Source organism: Lampetra planeri, chromosome 6 (genome assembly GCF_965212315.1).
Source record: "Lampetra planeri chromosome 6, kcLamPlan1.2.h2, whole genome shotgun sequence".
NCBI lineage: Eukaryota > Metazoa > Chordata > Hyperoartia > Petromyzontiformes > Petromyzontidae > Lampetra > Lampetra planeri.
In genome coordinates, this window is record NC_136112.1 from 5,028,597 (window position 1) to 5,048,373 (window position 19,777).

General features: G+C 42.2%; 1 protein-coding gene across 4 annotated transcripts in view; it reads left to right on the forward strand.

The window, feature by feature from the left end:
- Positions 1–943: 943 nt before the first annotated feature.
- Positions 944–19,777, forward strand: part of GLT1D1 (glycosyltransferase 1 domain containing 1) — a 76,923-nt gene continuing 58,089 nt past the window's right edge. For 3 of the 4 annotated variants that reach the window (XM_078595334.1, XM_078595335.1, XM_078595333.1), the window contains exons 1-5: positions 944–1,307; positions 5,241–5,389; positions 7,749–7,854; positions 11,346–11,397; positions 14,815–14,851. In XM_078595334.1, coding sequence (XP_078451460.1) covers positions 1,240–1,307; positions 5,241–5,389; positions 7,749–7,854; positions 11,346–11,397; positions 14,815–14,851 — 412 coding nt within the window. In that variant the 5' untranslated portion in view covers positions 944–1,239. The remainder of the gene's footprint in view (positions 1,308–5,240; positions 5,390–7,748; positions 7,855–11,345; positions 11,398–14,814; positions 14,852–19,777) is intronic. The other variant, XM_078595336.1, reaches the window with a different exon arrangement.

Consider the following 19,777-nt stretch of genomic DNA (forward strand, 5'->3'; position numbering starts at 1 on the left):
TATATTTATTTAAAGTTGCGAATTTTTATGTGACGTCACATTTCTCAACCACCCCCCCCCCCCCATCGTCACACATCGTCACAAATGTCTGACCCCCCCCCCCCCAGGTGCGTGAAGTCATTTATGGACGGCCCCGTAGCTGATAACATATCTATTTTTGTTCTTCTAAATCTTGTAGTTTCGAACGGATTTGGGAGGGCGGTCACCCAGCAGTGGATCTATCATGACTCGTGATCAGGACTAATTTCTGTATGGAATTGTAAAGTAAAAGTTGGACATGCGTCTCATGATCTGTTGTGTGTGTGTGTGCGAGGTCATAACACATTCCTGCGGAGGGAGCTGGTAGGAACGTTGGGTTGCTCGGTCAATGGCCAGGGTCAACGGCGGCGTGGTGTATTCCGCAAATATGCCCGACTGTGAGGGCGGGCACAAGCTGGCGTGAGTAGGTGAAACGTTAAGTTTTATAAGGGCACCACGGGGTGACCAGCCCCTCCCCACCCAGCCCCACCCCTCCCACCCAGCCCCTCCCCACCCAGCCCCTCCCCACCCTCCCCTCCCCACCCAGCCACACCCTCCCCACCCAGCCCCTCCCTTCACGACGGACGGACACAATAATCCCCTGTGGGCTGGTGTAACCAGGAGGTTCCTACAAGTATAACTTACATCCTCATAAACATTTACTAACTTGCGTCTTACTTTCCGGCGCGCCTTATAATCCGTTTTTTTTATTATAATCAAGTGTTAAGTTTCTCATTATTTAATCTATTTCGGATGACAAAAACCCAGCAAACAGCAGCAGCAACTTGCTGATGATACGAACCCACACACACACACTCCCCTTTGCATTGGGCAAAATGATGATGGCTCACAGCAACGAGAAGCAAAAAAAAACCCCAACTCTATCCCCTCCCTCTTCTTACCTTTGCCCCCTGGCCCATGGAAACACGTCACGGGCAAGCCACAAGCGCATGTGCGCCACTGTACAAGAAGCGCGGGATGAGGAAGAGAGGCGAGAAAGAGAGAACGAGAGAGACACGGAGTGGCTACCGGTTCTCGTCGTTTGTGCCCGAGGGTTGTTTTGTGACACGCGTTGCAAATTCCGCGTCTACCCTAGGCGTCGTCACGTTCGAGCCGCACACATTTGCGGCAGATGCTCGCATGCTTCGTGCGTAGGAACAGGGGTCGTGTGCGCGTGCCTCTTCTTCCCTTCCCCCCCGTCTCCTCTCATTCGTATCGACAATGAAAGTGCTTTTACTGGCACCCACCTCAGTGGCGTCGGGAAACGCGACGACTGCGGAACGCATACGGTTCGTGTGCAAGCCTTGTTCGCCCCGATGCACAGAGAGTTACGGAGTAGCGTGGGGTCCTGGGGGAGAGTTGTGGTGGGATTTGTTTTCTTTGCAAAGGGTTGAAACGCCCCTGAGATGTGCGGGGAAGAGGGGACGCACGTTCGGGACTAGGCATAGGAGCGAGTTAGTGGGGGGGGGGGGTGCACGGGAGGGTATTATCCAGGATGGCCCAAAAGTCAGGACACTGGGTTTTATTTTATTTAATTGTATTTCCTTTAACGTGTCAATTAACATTAATGGACGCATTCTCTTTAGAATGATTGACTATTTTTTGTTACAAGATTTTAGGTGGCATCGTTGAGAATTCATCAATTCTGTTTTTGTCTCAATTCATTCGGGGGGTTCTTGGCCGAGTTTTGTAAAGCGACGGATTTGAGGTGACCCCCCACAGGAAGGATGCAAGTAGATAACGATAATTGGTTAAATATTAACTTTTAAAAAAATTCAGTCTAAAACAAGTAAATGAAGTTACCCTGCGTGACCTGACTTGCGGTTCCACCATTATTAATGTCCAATCACCTTCCCTCTCAACTCCACACCCCCATATCCTAAAGTCCCCGCAGTATTGAGTACGTTTAAAAAAAAAGTGGCGAGTTTCATTTACATCTCGTGACAGAAATGCTTAATAACAGAAATTCGATCTCCTGTAGTGGCAGTTGAGCCAAATCGGCACGTTGCTTAGATCACCCCGCGTCTGTCCACCCAGCAGTGCGGTTAATCGATTGGTGGCATCTCAAGTGTGTGCCTTCTCCCCTTCGTCAAAGTTGCCTGGTCAGCTTGGAAGAGTAGACCAAAATTCCGATAAGGGGCCGTCCATAAATGACGTCACGCACTTAGGGGGGGAGGGGGGTCAGAGATTTGGGACGAGGGAGGGGGGTTGAGAAATTTGACGTCACATCAAAAAATGCGCAACTTCAAATAAATATTTAAATGTGTTATAACAACACTAATTTGTATTCATTTTCATTATTAACTATTTGATTATTTAAATCTACTAAGGTCATCTTTCATTTATTCCATGAAGGAGCATTTTGCTTCTCCATGGGAGAATGGAGAAGCATACATTTTGTAAAATTTTTGAATGATTGTTATTAAACATTTAGATTCGAATCATTCTACCAGGGCTTTTCATTCTGTGAAATGAATATGTGATTGTTATAATTGTACTCTCCATTTTGCTTCGTGTTACTACAAAGTTTAAAGTATTTTTTTATTGTTATAATTACTTTCAATATTTTATAATTATAAGAGAATTTCAATATAATATCAACATCTGCAGTTTTAGTTAACGTTGAATATTTTCAAGTGAATTTTATGTGAAATTTTTACTTTCCAACGCCTCCCTTTTTCTCCTACAACATCAGAGTGCAGCGCCACATTGAATACGCACTACAATGACAATAGTTTAAAGTGATTTGAAGCATGTTTTATTTGCAAAATGGAAATATGTTTTGGGGGGGGGGGGGGTAGTGCTTTGTGACGTCATATTTGAGGGGGGTCTGACTTTTTGTGACGCCGTGTGACGAGGGAGGAGGGGGGGGTAAACAATCGGTCAAAATCGCGTGACGTCATTTATGGACGCCCCCCCCCCGCCAGAGGAATGTGGATTTCCCACTATCGGCACAGGGCCATTAAACAAATATGAGTATCACCACGTTTGAAATATTCGTTGATGGTACGTACAGTCACACGTTTATAAACATGCGACAAACATACACACTGATCAAGTCATAGCAATTAAGCAGCATATGAAAAAATATGAAGAGGTTTTACCCTTTCTGGCAAGATGTTCAAACACCAAATAGAAGCCTTTTGCAAGGAATCCGGTTAAACAGTATCCCTTCGTCTGGGTGTGATTTTTAAAAACAAACAAGCCAACCCTTTTCAGAAACATCGACAGTATTAACCTTTTAAAAAAAAAACTACATATCTTGAGGTCGGAAACATTAACCATTACGGAGATGCAACGCATTAAATCGTACAAATTGGCCACGTGCGTTATCTGTTTTGCTTATTAGTGCAGTAATGTCATTAAACGTCTTATCAATTATGCATCAAACTACTGGACATCTGTGAAACAGAGCGTTAGAGCTCATCGGATTCCTCCAGTATAAATAAATATTCAGATTCTGAGAGCAAGAGGCCATCTCATGTCCACTGCTGTTAATGCCACCAAAATCCTCCCCGTATCACTTGCGCAACTGTTTCATAATCCGCACCCAACCTCTAAAATCTGCGCTTAAGACCCACTATCTTGTTTTAGGTCTTATCTTTGGTCAATGACATCTGGGTACCACTGCACTGCATGTCACGGTAACCTGACATCCTCTGTACTGAACACGTGTCCCTACCATCGCAAACTGCTTTTTGCGATTACATCTAACAATGCTTTATCAGTTTTTGTCTTCTGAGCTTGCAAGCTGCTATCTGTGACTCCGCAGGTGAGGAGTCTTAAATCACTATAACCCATTGCCTCCACGTTTACTCACTACCTAAACACACATGATCCTTTCCTGCCTCCATATTCAGATGTTCTATTGATCCTTGTGTTGAGATGCAACAATCACTTTCGACACCACTGATACTGACTTGGTATCAGGAACGCCTAATCATCCATTGGCCATCCACATTACCTACCTCTGCTAACACTGCAATGTTCCATCCAAGGTCATGGCTATCAAACATAGGTTATCCACGTAACATGCATGCCTCCGAATGTGCAAATGACCTTCACTTTTGGATATTCTGATAGTACACCATCCTTGCTTTTAGTCAGAACCTATTGGGAGTGAAAGTGTACAATTGTAGCGTCAAGCTACACATGCATGTAAAGCAATGTTACAAACACATGCCACCATCCCTAAATGACTGCATTGCAAAAAAGAAACAAACCAACTTTTTAGATGGCTTGCTTTGGCGGAAATTGGCCAGCTGACTGGACACGGAAAATATTTTTGGGCAGTTTGACGCTCTAGAAACTCGAGGCATTAAATGTTCTTTTTTACGAAATATATATGTGTTTGGAAAAATCTTACGTATCGTATACTATTTATTTTTCACCGCTGCAGCAGCAGAAGCCATATGCGTTTGACGAATGAAAGCCTCCCAACAAGTCATCACCACTCCTCACAGCCTCATCGTGCAACAACCCATTTCGTCCCCGGACATAAGCCGACACCCATTGCTCCATCTCCACGGGTTGCAGCCTCACGTGTTATCTCCTTTGGCTGCCACTCTGTCGTCAGTCTCGCCATGTGCCCTGCCAAAGCTCACTTTTACGAACAGTAAATGTCTCTAATTTGTGTTTGTCCTTCTGATCTATTTCTTCTTCAGTCTCTCAATGTAATTCCAAGCATGCACCGTTGCACGCTGTATGCACTTTTCAGATTGTGTTCCATTTTACGTATATCCTATCCATCATGGCAGGTAATACGCACTCATTAAACGCGTTCTCCTTTCGGAACACTGGTATGTTGCTTTTCATTATCGAGTTAGATTTTTTCGAAAGGCACTACACCCCGCTCTCGCATACCTCCTTCATTTTGATCCTGGTTCACCTTTGGTAATAGTTCTAGGTATACAGTGCATACGATACAGTAACATAACAGCTACAGGATCCCAGGTCACCTGGTGCGTTGTGACCCCCATTTGCTCATCGGAGCATCTCCTATATCTTGCGTATTTTAAAGCAAAAGTTGAAATGCGCCCTATAATTTAGTTGGTGTGTGACACCTGGCGCACACTTGCAAGTGCATCCTATGTTCCAGAGCATGTTACTATAATCTGTAGAAAATTATAAAATGTGTTCAAACTTCACGCGACGCTTAAAATTGTTTTTCGCCGGACAAATATTTGTAAGTCATGTTTTTTTTTCCTTCTTATAACAACCAGACATTACCTCCTGACAAGTGGACACAAGTGCCTGTTGGAAAACAGCAGATGTTTCTCCGAGCCGAAGGACGTTTGTCAATTCATCAGCGTAAATGGAATTTCAGCGGTAATTGCGCTCCACCTGTACAAGGCTGGCCGGCTCCTTGTGGGTAAGGTCCTCGTTTTAATCTCTCAACATGAGGCTACGTTTACGCCGGACTAATTAGGCAAATGCATCGTCATCTCCATCGCCGCCCATTGCCTATCAACCGCTTGGATGAAGGCCCTTCCTGCACTGTCGTCACCTCTCATGGTCCTGCGCTGCGAATATCTGCCTGCTGCGCATGAGCCAATCCCCATCTCTCCGTGTTCGGGGACGTCGTCCTCTTTCCCACGTTCCCACCTTTGGCTAGCCATCCTATCTCCTGGGTTGACCATCGGCGGTTGTACCCCCGAAATGATGAAACCCTGTCCAAGCCGACATTAAAGCAAACTCTGAAAAATAACTTAGAATATCCTGAAGCGTTAAAAGCACTTGGGACCTTAACCAAACGTTAGTTGATTATGGAACGTATCATTTTACTGAAACTACAATTTACAGTCCTTTACAGTAATAATTTGTGGGTCCGTTATTTATATTAAAATAAATTGATCAAATTCCCCCCCCCCATCCCTAACAGTACGGTAGAGTATAAGTACAGGTTAAGTGCCATTATTATAATTTGTGCGGGATAAATGTATGAATTTGCCGAAAATGAATCGCACTCACACGCTCAGCGCTGGAGCTTTCAATATTGAAGGGATTTCACCGTGCTGAAACGATTGATGCTCCATGACACGGGGCAATGTGTGCAGATTGGCACACATTGCCATACATTAAATGCCCCTTGATAATAAACACGGTGGAATCCCGCCCCCTCGTCTGAAACAATCCGAGGCTCCTCATCACACAGGAAAGCAAATTTGTGGATGAGACGAGTTTTTTTGCTTTATTACAAATTAACGCCACTTATCTGCGACCTGTCCGCTGTATTCACAGATACCAGGATAATTTTACCGCACAACTGTAAACTAAATGTTTTTTGTGCAATCACATTGTAGCATATTCCCTGTGAAAACGTTTAGCAAACCACTCGATCTGTTCTTGCACCACTGCAACAAGGAGTCAATTATTGCACGAGGCAATTGTTTGCGATGCAGTTGCGCATGATTACGTTGGGTTTCTGATTTCGCAATTTAGCACGATCCCAAGACTATCTTATCCAATTATTGAGCTCGTCATGTGACCACATAGTATTTACGTGTGATTGTGTGTATAGGTTTGTGTATGTGTGATTTGTGGAGTGGTGACAGCGATTAATGGCATACGGGCAACATCAAAAACAGTGTTGCATGAAACAGTGTTAAGCCTCCCTTAGGTCGACTCTGCTTTAAATGAACACCTTATGTCGTGTGTAAACATCAGGACTGGGAAGACAAAGGCGGCCGCGCATAGTGTTAGCCACCCACCCTTTAGTGTGCTCTCCCGGCCTTCTTCAAAGGTGCTCGCTAACAACGCTCGCCTCAACAGTCTCATTGAAGGCTATACGGGGGACCTTTGTCTTTCTGTGTGTATACATAGTACAGCTATGTGTGGATTTTATTTCCCCGACTTGCATTATTCTTTGCAGAAGTGTTGCACTCGGTTGCATCCTGCCGTAACATGGTATTCACTTTTAATGATTACTTGCGATTTGATGTATCACAATGTACCACAATCCGATTACACCCCACATCATTTGTACTGAAATTGCATCGTGTATCTAGACCTTTTGATTTTCATTTCGTTGCCAGCCTACGTGTGTCCATGTCAACGTCTGTCACCTGCCCTCCGCAAATCCTGCATGCATGCATCTCACCTGTTGCAATGTTATCTTCCAAAGTACATCTGCAATGTTCTATTCAGAAATGTCACTTTGCTTACCATAAGCTCCTCCTCGTCATGCACCTGTACGCAAAGACCAGAAACCTGCTTCTTAAAATACACATCTTGGACTTATACCAGAACACAATCCCCACTCCTGTCTCTAATACCCAGCACCGTTACAGATTTCCTACCTCTTCAAATGTGGATTATGTAAATTTTCGGAAAACCTGCTCCGCTCAAGCAGTGGATCCATATTTCTTGACCAAACTCCCCGTACCGTGTACATTAATGCAAACATTAAAAAATGCTCCGATCATCGTTTGAGTTACTTATTCACTTGAGCAACACGAGATATTACACATCGTTGCTGTAACAGATGCCTTTAATGCCTATTTGTACTCAATGGGTAAACTATTGGTGTGAATTGAGATGATCAATATCATTTGTGTAATTACACATTTTGCAGTGTTTTTTATGCCTTAAAATAGCATTTAAAAGAAATATGGTTTGCTAGAAATGCAGATACGAATTTATTGGAATGAGCACACACCGATTCCCAAACTCAGCACTGTTGGTGGAGAAAGTGAAACATATTTATTACAGTGATGTGTATTCTGTGACAGGATGCGGTGTGCCTTACGGCGTGGTCTTTGGTGGAACGGACGTGAATGAGGACGTGAAAAATGAGCACAAGCTTTCCGTGATGACAGCAGTGGCCCAGAACGCCAGGTATGGTAACGTTCTCCCAAACCCTTGGGGCCAAAGGTGGTGATGGCTCTTTGTTGTGGTGGTGGTTTTTAAATTTAGACCTCGTGGACAAAAAAAATGTCCCAGCATGTCCCGTCACCCTACGTATAGTGCAGCGCTAACAGGGTTTTGGGTTCTTGTTATGATTCCGCTGTTTGCCCAGGGAAAGCCTCGCCGAGTCTCAAGATTATTTGTGAGGAGGGTTCCTGCCAATTTTTTTTTGCTGTGGGGGTGATGATCACTACGTGCATTCAAATTGAGAAATTTGCAAGGAATCTTTAAAATGTGTCAAATTCCGGCCCATGACCCTGGCACACAATGACCAACCCTTGCGAATGACGTCACGGGATCTTTAACGTCCACGTCGAAGCCATGTCACCGCCCTTTAACCTCCTTACTATTGACTTTAGTTTTCACACTGCACGAGAGGCAAATTACTTGACCTGGAAGTAATTAAAACCCACACTCTGACCCTGCCCTATTAGCGAAAGCATTTCCCCGGGTGTAACATTTGGTTGCCCAAATTTGAAATATTTTTTTTACAAGCATTGGTTTGTAAAATGCCAACTTTATAGGCCTTCTTAGAACACCGTTAGAGTTTACATCAGTCCCTCCTGTCTTTATTATTTGGTGCTGTCTTTCTGCTTGTCTGTGGTTCCTCGCGCCTCCGATTCATTCAAGGTCTTGTAGAGCGAGCGAACGCTGTGCACGTCACAAGTTGAAATTATCATCATACATGCAGTGTAATTGAATTCAAGAGTCTACCAATGTTCACCAAATGGCTTGTGTAAATGAAGATGATTGGGTGGCTTGGGATCCCCAATACATGATGATTCACAAAATACTGACTTAAAAGATGTTTTACGTCATCCCATTTCCCCACGCGAAGTCAATTGATTTTGAAATGTTCCCTTTATAGGTACCATTATAATTTCTTTTGTATTTGAGTTCGAAAGTGGGTTTGGCAAATTAACAATGAGGGTTTATTTATTGTGAGGTTGTAAGCCCCTTTCATGGGATGACCTTTTAGATGCAATGATAATAGCCTTGAAGATTTGTTTACTTCCAAAATATAGTGTTATTCAATGAAAAAATATGTCTCACTTTGTTACCTTTATATGTAAGCAGGGATCCTCAATACATGATGGTTCAAAAGATTGACTTTTAAGACATGTTCTACGTCATACCATTTCCCATAAGCAGTTCCGTATAGCAAGGGCGGATATGTAGCTGAATGGTTGGAAATTAAGCAAGCAATGTACTATGTTGAACTTCTTTCGCGCCATACGTAGGCAACCGTGATAACTGACGGCTTGTGGCCCAAATCTTTGGTGGTGGTGGTGGTGGTGGTAGTGGTGGTGGTGGATGGGGGACAGCCACAGAGGGGGTGGGGGTGCCAGCACCGTAGAAATGTGTGGGGCGGGGAGGAAGAGGCATGAAATGTCAGCTGTGACTCTGTAACCAACAATGACGAAGTGTCATCGACGGGAACACATTTTGGTACACCCCCTTGTGGGGTCGATCTCCTTCAGCCCACACCTCCTAGGTTGGAGTGCTTTTTTTAAAGGGGGAAAAAATGAAGTTAATCATGAAAAGATAAATACCAGTGTGCTTAAACTTTAATGCATTTAATCAGTGCGTATTACCCGCGATAAAATATGTATCAGAAGCGTGTAATTTGACGAAGAAAATGGAACGCAAGCTGAGAATCACACAGAACATGGAGATATCCCTGCTTATTGCATTTTCACCGTTGCACCATAAGTGGCACATTGCATCTCATCTGATCCATACAAGGGTTACTTTGACACAGATGCTTTCGAGTGCCAGGTTGTTGTTGCCAGCTGTTGGCAGTATTCTCATCAATAAGTAGATTTATTTTTCGCGTGCGTTTTTAATTCGAGCAAGTGCTTCGGATTCGGTTGAGAATTTGGAAAGTCAGTCAAAATTCAAATTCAAATAGATTTGGCTCCAAGAAATAGCATCCGGTTCGAAATATTCACAGTGTCCTATTTTTCGTTGCACACTACAACGACCGTACAAGAGTCGGTTCGAACAGATGCACAGACCGGCCGTGCACAGCAGGTCAAAAGGTAGGACAAACATTGACAGTTGCAACCATTCTGTCATTTACATATTAATACGGCTATCTGGAGGCATATTTAAAGTTCAGATTATACAGTCACTTCAATCTGAAAAAAAAAAACTTTTGTTCATGTAATGTTTTCCCTTTTACTGTATGTGCCTGTAGTGTGTGTTCAATAGTACATTTCTTGGCAGTGATGTTTGCATCACGAAAGATGCTATTAAGTCCCCTTAACTTTAATCTGTACCAGGTACTATTGAACCCTTTCCCATTAAGATGACGTACGTGTTAAGATGACGTACGTGCTTTTTTTTAATGCAAGCAAGTGCTTCAGTTTTCCTTCCGGATCCGTTTCGATGATGCACACCAGAACGGAATCGGAAGAAATTGTAAAATAAAAGAACTTTATCGGTAATGAGGCTCCCAAAAAGCCATGCGGCAGGGCGTGTTCCAGAGTTTGGCGCCAGCTATCACAGAGTGTGGTCGTGTTGCTACAGTTCTCTGCGGTGAGTACGATGTCTTTAAAAACAACGGCGCTACGCCTCTCGAAATAAAATTGCCACCGAACCGCTTGCACATTCCGAGATTCAGTAGTGAACGGGACACCCACCCTGCAACTTGCAGTCATTTCGTAATGGGGACGGGTTAAAGTTATTATGATACACGTGCAGCCCTATGCTCGCTTGCTCGCTCACACTTCTGCTGGTGGAAGGACCGTGGTAAAGAGGGAACTAACTCTCTCCTGAAGCCCTCTCGGCATGGCATTGAGCTGCTGAACATATATTCTAGATTTGAAGCTTTCGTGACTGCAAGGATTCATACTCTTTGGTTTTTTCGGTAAAGTCACGTAGGTAAAAATTTTTAATTAAATAGATGAAAACAACTAAATTAAATCACGACGTTTCGGGCGCAACACAAGCGTCCTTCTTCAGGTGGGGACAATGTAGCGAAAGCACAACCGCTTAAGTGTGTCTTACACAACCGCTTAAGTGTGTCATACACAACCGCTTAAGTGTGTCGTACACACTTTAAGCGATTGTGCTTTTGCTACGTTGTCCCCACCTGAACAAGGACGCTTGTGTTGCGCCCGAAACGTCGTGATTTAATTTAGTTGTTTTCATTTTTTTATTTTTTATTTTTTTTACCTCCTAAACATATTGTCGTACATGAGAATAGAGACACATTTGAGGGGAGCACTAGAGGGTGATTTGGCCTAATCATCCATGGTAATTGTTTTGTATCTGCAGTTCTAATGATGTCTTCTGTTTTGTATGATTGAACCGAAATTATTTTTTCGCAATAACTTATTGCAATTTTAGTCATGCACTTCAAATTTGGACTTGATGTCTTGTACATTTCTTGTTTGATGTGATTTATGATGCTGCAGGTTCCTGGTGGCTTTTACAGAGGAACTCAAATGCATCGCAGAACATTTATGGGTAAGTCTATCCAGCCGCAGCTTTAATATCACTTGACATTTTTGTTACATGCAGTATTGAATTGCAGGTAGGTTTTGTATGGGCAACACAAAGTACAAGGTGTTTCTCCAGAAATAGATTGCAGCAGTGACGCTGTTCAAAATGTAAGCGGTATATTAACTTGCTAAATTGCAGATTGTGATAGCCAAAGACCCGTGTCACCCACGTTATTATATATTTAACATTTGAATGCACCTTACGCCATACAATGAGCATGCACCATCACGCAAACTCCACTCATCCTCGCTGTGGCTTTTGGCAAGCCGTCAAACAAAAACGGCCACACTGCATCGCTTGCTTTCAGATGTGCGTTTGTAGCCATTTGGAATTATCTTCTGATATGAGGAAAGCACTCGAGTTGTGCAATTTTAAACTTCTTTTCCACCGTACGTAGCCAAACCATGCTTTTTGGAGATGTGATTGAAAATATAGATTGAAAACCCATTTCTTTCGAACTGCTTTTCGTGTTTAGTTTGTTGTCCTTCCCCCTGCGTCTCTGATTAGTACGGTTGGCTACGTACTATGCGAAAGAAGTTCAACATACAGACATATAAATGCTTGATTTAGTCATGTGAATATTCACCTCCCTCTGCCCTGAATTGATTTTTTTGTTTATGAGTCACAATCCAACTCAAGAAACTCTCCATTTTTTATTATGCCGGATGGCTGGTTCAACTATTCTCTGTTGTATTTTCTGCCTGGCTTGTATTGTCTTGCTCTGTTTCTCACCTGCTCCGTATGTCTCTTTTGTACTGTCTTGTTTTTTTTACTGCCAGTCCAGTCTGGCCCATTCTCTTCTGCCATCTCATTTGAAATATCTCGTTTATTGTTCCATTTCATTTGGTGCAATTCTATCCATCAGTGTAATTCCAAACATGCAACCTCCTCGTTTCTTTCAGACGTTCTCAGCTTTTGTGCCATATTCTTTGCCACTATCCATATTTTTAACCATACTTCGGAACATTGGTACGTTGCATTTATTCTAGATTTGAAGCTTTCGTGACTGCAAGGATTCATACTCTTAGTTCTTTCGGTAAAGTCACGTAGGTAAAAAATGAAATTAAAATTAATAAAAAATAAAATAATAAAATCACGACGTTTCGGAGGCAACACAAGTCTCCGTCATCAGGCCCACGACGTTTCGGAGGCAACACAAGTCTCCGTCATCAGGCCCACCTGATGACGGAGACTTGTGTTGCCTCCGAAACGTCGTGATTTTATTATTTTATTTTTTATTAATTTTAATTTCATTTTTTACCTACGTGACTTTACCAAAAGAACTAAGAGTACGTTGCATTTACTTTAAGTTCATTTTTCCAAAATCATTCCAACCAGTTCTATTTAAAAATGTTGATCCTGATCTATGCTCAGTAACTGCCCTAGATGCACACATGCTAATCTGTATTCCAGTTGTGCATCTCCGACATATCTTCATTCATTTAGCGAACTGGTTGTTTTGATGATGTCCACAGTGATACAATTTGGTATAATGGAGCTATGCCATTCCAATCTAGCAAGAATCCATCATAACTCCTGCAAATGGGCTGTTACATGGCAATGTTATTGAAATGGTGCAAAGCTGTTCTCCATCTGTACATGTTTATTCATATTGTATGAATTATTTATTTTGTTTTTAATTAGTCTTGTCTTGCAAACGGGTGTATTTTATCGCATTCGCATAAGCTTAAATTACACGTGATTATTTCTAAAGTGGCGGCACAGATAACCCGGTGGCCTGGGTGCCCTAACTCATACATTCAATCCATCGGTCATCCCATTTAAGGAATAATTAAACGCGGCTGCTTAAAGCAAGTGTGTGTGTGTGTGTGTTTTGGTGGATCCCACCTATATGCCGTAGTACAGCGGTTAGCGCACTGCGTTACAAATCCGGCGACCCGAGTTTGATTCCCGCGCACGGCCAACACCGGTGACGATTATCTAAATGGGACCTGAGCCTCCCTTAGGTCCACTCAGCCTCAAATGAGTACCTGGTGCGGTGCGTAACCATCACTTATAGGGAGACAAGGTGGCCAGACGTGATGCTGGTCACTCGCCCTCCTCGTGTGCCGTGCCGGCTTTCACAGGTGCTGCTACTCGCTGACAGCACTTGCCACAAAAGTCTGTTAAGGCTACAGGGGGGATCTTTACCTTGGATCCCACTGTAAATGTTGCTCAACTGCGAGGTTGTCCTTGTAATGATCACATCACTTGAGCATTTGTGGGAATGCAGTCACGCACGTCAATAGTGTTGTGCAACATGCATTAGGGAAGACATTGGGACCTTTCGATTAGCAGTAAACTTATATGGGTGCCCAAATAATTGTCATTAATGTAATAAAGGACTCTCTCTCAGATGTCGATCTCCGTTGTCCTTTATTGGGTTCGTAGAATCTCTGTACCACGGCGTCTCGCTCAGGCCCGCGTCCCGCTCGACGACCTCTCCACAGCCCTCGGCTGCTCCGTTGTGCAGTCTCCCTTCTGCTCCAATATGCAGTCTTACTGCTGCCCCGTCAGGCAATCCTTGCAGCCACACCGCTGCCCCGCTCTCTAGCGTCACTGCTGCCCCTTTCACAGCTAGCCTCTCACTGCCCCGTTAGCTCTCTTCGCCTGACACTGATGGCCATCGGTGTCGACGTCTCCCACCGCGTGGCGACCGCGCCACACTCTCCGTCTTGCCCAGCGTGGCCTCCTCCTGTTTCACTCCGTCTCAACTCCCCTTTCCCCTTCCGGTTCTCTCCCTAAATCCTCTCCCCCACGTGACCCTAACTCCACCCACTCCCCACATGACCCAGACTCCACCCCCCCTCAATCCTTGCTCGCATTACATTAATGACTAACGGAATCACCCTGGCATCACCAATTGACACACCATTTGCATTTGTATAATGAAGGATATTTGTTTTAAAGAAATGTATAAACTAAGGACAATTTTACTGCGATGCATCTGGCAATGTTTAACCTAGTTCCTTGATGCTTCCTGGAAAGGCATTTCTTCAACTCTCACATAGTATTCCTGTTAGTGGCATAAAATACATATCTATTGTATTATCTATCCTTGATCAACGAGTTTACAGATATAGAATAATAAAAATAAAACATAATAAATTGAGAATTGTTTTATTATGTTTTATTTTTATTATTTTATTTCTTCCCTTCTACGTGACTTTACCGAAAGAACCAAGAAGGTGAATCCCTGCAGTCACGAAAGCTTTAAATCGAAATTTTACAGACATACTTTAGCCATAAACATGATTGCAAAAAAAATGTATAGGCACTGCTTAAATTAAGTATTTATGGGTGACATTTTCATCAAAACAGGTTTTAAATGTACGTGAGTAATTTATACTTTTTGCTGTTGTGTCTGTTATTGTTTTGCAGCCGTGCACCAAGGGAAGAGTCTACATCCAACCGCAAGGTTAGTGGGTTGAAAAATGTGCCAGTTAGTGTGCAAACCTGGGTTTTAAGAAACTCGAATGTCATCAAATATTGTCCAGGATTAGCTAATGAGGTTTTTATTATATTAGGGCAGTCATTAAATGTTTGACTTGTCACTTTCATTTAGCTTTAAGTGAACATTACTTGAGCCTTGTATTCAATTTTGACAGTTTAAAACTTGCAACAACAACAAATTTCACGGCTGCAGCGCCGATTTGCAATTTATTTATTAATTTCTATTGTTATACAAAATGAAAACTCATCCTTTGGCAAAAGACATTCCCACACAATGTACAATTAATGTCTCGTTGGGATGAACTGTTGGCTCGGTGTATTATATTGCCACGGCAGTGTTCCGAGGCCCCACCGTTGAGATACAGGGTTCGAGTATGGACAGTCATTTGTGATTAAATATCACCCTGTAGTGATTCTAGATTTTAAGCTTTCGTGACTGCAAGGATTCATATTCTTAGGTTTTTTTCGGTAAAGTCACGTAGGTAAAACATTAAAATTAATAAAAGTAAAATAAAATAAAAAATCACGACGTTTCGGAGGCAACACAAGCTTCCGTCTTCAGGTGGAACCGTCACAGCCACGACAGCTGTACGTGACTTTACCGAAAAAACATAAGAATATGAACCCTGTAGTGGATTCATTATAATACATAACGAATTTTTTTTTTGTTCCTGGGTAGTAGTTGTTATTTCTAATTTCTTATGCCTCAAAAGTACAGAAAATGGCTATTATTCCCCACAAAAATGGCTATTATTTTCCACATCTCATATATAGTCTATACCAGGGGTCGGCAACCAAAATAACAAGAAGAGCCATTTCTTTCCAATTCGGTACAAAATTCAGTATTTCAAGAGCCGCAATGCATCTGAGTACATACTGTACATACGTACATATCGTCAAGAAGCAGCCCGCAAAGAGCCGCATGCGGCTCCGGAGCCGTAGGTTGCCGACCACTGGTCTATACCAATGACTGCACACAAAAACGCCATCATTTTTTTATTCGGTTTTTTTTGTCATTCAGCTCGGAGGACTGAACACTTCCTGTTTAATTTCTCTGCCAAGGAAAACTATTTGCAGGAAAATTAAAGATTGTGTCCTTGGTATAAATAGAGGCCTTTTGAAGGGAAGTTGCAGGCGTACTTCTCTGATGTCATCTTTCAGGGTTGTTCTCTTAACCCTGCCTTGCAGTAAACATTTTGAAGGGGCTTTTGTTGTTGTCGTCTTGTGGATGTGACACAAATGAATATATTTAGTAGGGTGAGGGGGTGGGGAGCCTTTTGTATGAGAATCACATTTCTGTGTTTGACATAAGCACCACGCGGCCGTGCTTAGAAAGTAAAACAGTGAATTTAAGAATGTGTAGTTAATACGAGGAAGTACTCGCACAAATCAAAACGTATTTGGCACGTCCAGATAACAAACTCGGTTTCATTTGTAACGATGTACAGTTTTTCATCCGTGTACTTTCAGGAAAGAAATAACGCTTCATGTTTTCATACGTTTGATGTGTCAAACATATGGAATTGTAGTTGGTGTTGTTGTTGGCAAGTGCCACACAATTTAATGTTTCCTGTTGCATCTACTTTTTAAGTAAAATTCTTAAAGCATTTTTGCGTATATTTTCTAGTTATTTTAACAATTTTCTTTAATGCATTTCATGCAAAATATTAGGCGATCTTTGATCACATACCTCTACATTTAAACATTATTTGGTGATGCTGCGTTGGCAGTGGTGCACAAGCACAATTTACAACAACGAAAATCACATTCATCAACAGCACTGCGTCGCTTTAAGGGGCCGTCCATAAATGACGTCACGCACCTAGGGGGGGGGGTCAGACATTTGTGACGTTGTGTGACGAGGGGGGGGGGGGGTGATAAATGGAACGTCACATCAAAATGCGCAACTTTTAATAAATATAGACCACACGTTTTACTTAATTAAATAGACTTTTTGATCAATGTTTTCTCCTACAACATCAGAGTGCAGAGGCACATTAAATACGCACTATATAGTTTAAAGCGATTTGAAGCATGTTTTTTTTTTGGGGGGGGGGGGCAGAGCTGTGTGACGTCTTACTTTAGGGGGGGGTCTGACTTTTTGTGATGCCATGTGACGAGGGGGGGGGTCAAAAATCGTCCAAAATCACGTGACGTCATTTATGGACGGCCCCTAAACTGTAATAGGCATTTAACCAAACATGCTGCATATCATTTGCACTCGACTAGGTTGTGAACCAATTTTCCTTCAATGTATAAACCATAAAGGTTCGTGACAAATGCACAAACACCTGTACAGGCTTCGGAACAAAAACATTTGTTTAACGTCCTTTTGCTTTTCTTTTGCACAGCATTTACGACGCGTTTCTAACTGAGAAGGCAAATGCATTTTTAAATCCTTTATATTAAGTTCACTTGCTTGCTTGCTTGCGCGCTTACGACCGTGCAAATCTTTCGGTCGTTTTTTAACCCACTTCCCGTGATCCAATCGAGCTGACATTTTGCACACAGACTCGTTGTGCGTGACAATTTATTTTCGTGAAATTTTTTTTCCAAAATTGTACACTTTTAGGAAAAAATAAATTATATTTAATTACCAATTGCTTAATGGTGGCAGGCAATCATCTGACCTATAGGTGGCAGCCATCTCAAGCCAGAGGACGAGAGGACTCTAGCCGCCACGCATATAAAGGATTTATAGTGAAAAACTTTGTTTTTACGGGTTAATTTTTTCAAGCTGAGGTATTCTGAGGTTGCATTGTCAATGCAACAAAAACAAGAAAGGGGTTTGCCTAATATCCAATGGTCCATCTGTTCGTATTTGTAAGTGAAAGCAATTTTTGTTAAAATCTTGTTGGGTAAAAAAATATTCGGTTTAATAACGAGGTTGCATTTTGTTTTCGTCAAATGCTTCATTCTCACTCAGCACCAGCATCGCACCACTTATCGGGTGGTTATCGGCCACATCACTGAGACTTGGGCAAAGTGACGAGCCCGCTGGTTTTAGACGTGCCCCCAAGATGATGTGACTGGAGGTATTCAACAAAGTTGTCTCCAAGGAATCTACCAGTCTCCACACAATGTTATAGCATTTACAGCTTCGGCTGCCATCTGTCCTGGTTCTCCAAGGATGTCAGCTTTTTTTTTAAGAAAACCATCTTGGGAAATCTGCAAGTCTTCCCAGGATATTGAAATTCCGGGGTTTTTTTTCTGTCATTTGCATAATACAAATGCACTACTCAAGACAATGCATTTCAGAATATGTATTAACACTGGAGTAATCTGATGAGCTATGAAGCTCTTTTTCACAGATTCCAGCAGGTCAGAACGTTACAACATACAATACCAAGCACGATAAGAGTGCAAAGTATAGGAAAAGGTAAACAAATGTCTTAATCAACTAAGCTCCATATTTTTGTTCATCTTACCAGGAAAAAACCCACTGAGATATTTAGCTTTTTTCAGAAGCCACCTGGCCACATATGTTAGCTCGACGAAGTTGCTGATCACGTGCAAATGTATACCAGTATTATTCCTCTTCTTCTTACCATGATGTGTCTGGGTTTCTTTGTAACTCAGAGGTGGCAACCCCTTTATACAGATCAGTGGTGGTATAGGGTAGGCAGTTGCTAAAGGCCAAAAACTGGGGCCACTCAAAAAAATGCTTTCACAATTCCATCCCCCCCACCATCATGTTATTTTCAGAGATGCTTTCCCCCACCTCACTTTATGCCCAGGGCATGAGTAAACCCAGCAACTGAGCCTCTGGGTGAAGCAGTACATCTGATGAATTTTGATATACGTGTGAGCTTGTGAAGTATCACATATATATATTACGCTTTGGGCATCGAGATGTTAACTACCTCGCCTGGTATGCAGGAGGTCGTGGGTTCGAGCCCGACCCTGACACCCGTATATATTTGGAGTTTGCATGTTATCCCTATGGCCGGGTGGATTTTTCTCTGGGTCCTCTGGTTTTTCCCCTCCACATTTAGAAACACGTGTTTAGTATATTTGACTGCTATAAATATCAACATAAGCCACTTCGTTCAGCTATCATATGTGGCCAGGTCGCTTCTGAAAAAATCTATATAGCTCAGTGGGCCTTACACCGGATGAAAAAAAAACTTAGGATGCCAGATCACCAAAAGTGCGATGTAATTCTTCGGTAGCATTTGACATGTATTTGAAATTTAAATGTGTTTATGCATGTTTTACTTTTGAACAAGTTGTTTGAGTCTTGGTGTCGCTTTAAGATGTTCTGTGTTCATATTTAGTTTGTTGCGGTTGCACCGACTTAAGAGCCGCATGGCTCACAAGGGCTGTACCTAATAAATGAAACTTGAAAACTTGAAACTTATGGGAAAACAAAAATGTTAGAATTGTTAAATCAAAGTTGTTCATCTAGCGAGCGACGTTCGTCCACGTATCTTTTTTAGGGCTCCACAAAATTGTAGCGTGTAATCAACAACAGTGTCAGCGAATCTCTCCTTCTTCTCTGTACTCTGTAAAAGGGACATTTACATATAACGTGAACCGAACATATAGACACATTTTCTGTTTTAAGGCAGTGTTAATGATGTGTTTTTTAAAATATATTGTCTTAGTTTAATATAAAAAAAAAATGTATGCCATTAATTACCAACAACAAAACAATCACCAGTATTTTTTATTGACAGATAAATGTTGAGAGTATCTAACACATTATTATTGATGGTAATTTAATTCTCGTCGCTGTGTTTTGTCTCGTTGTTGTGACTCGTGCGAGCATTTTCATAATATTATGTAAATGGAATGGGCCGAACATTCCGATGTAGTACCGTCCTGAATAGAACATTTGCATAGAAGAAAAAATGGCATTGATAATATTTCAGCATTTCTACTCTACATC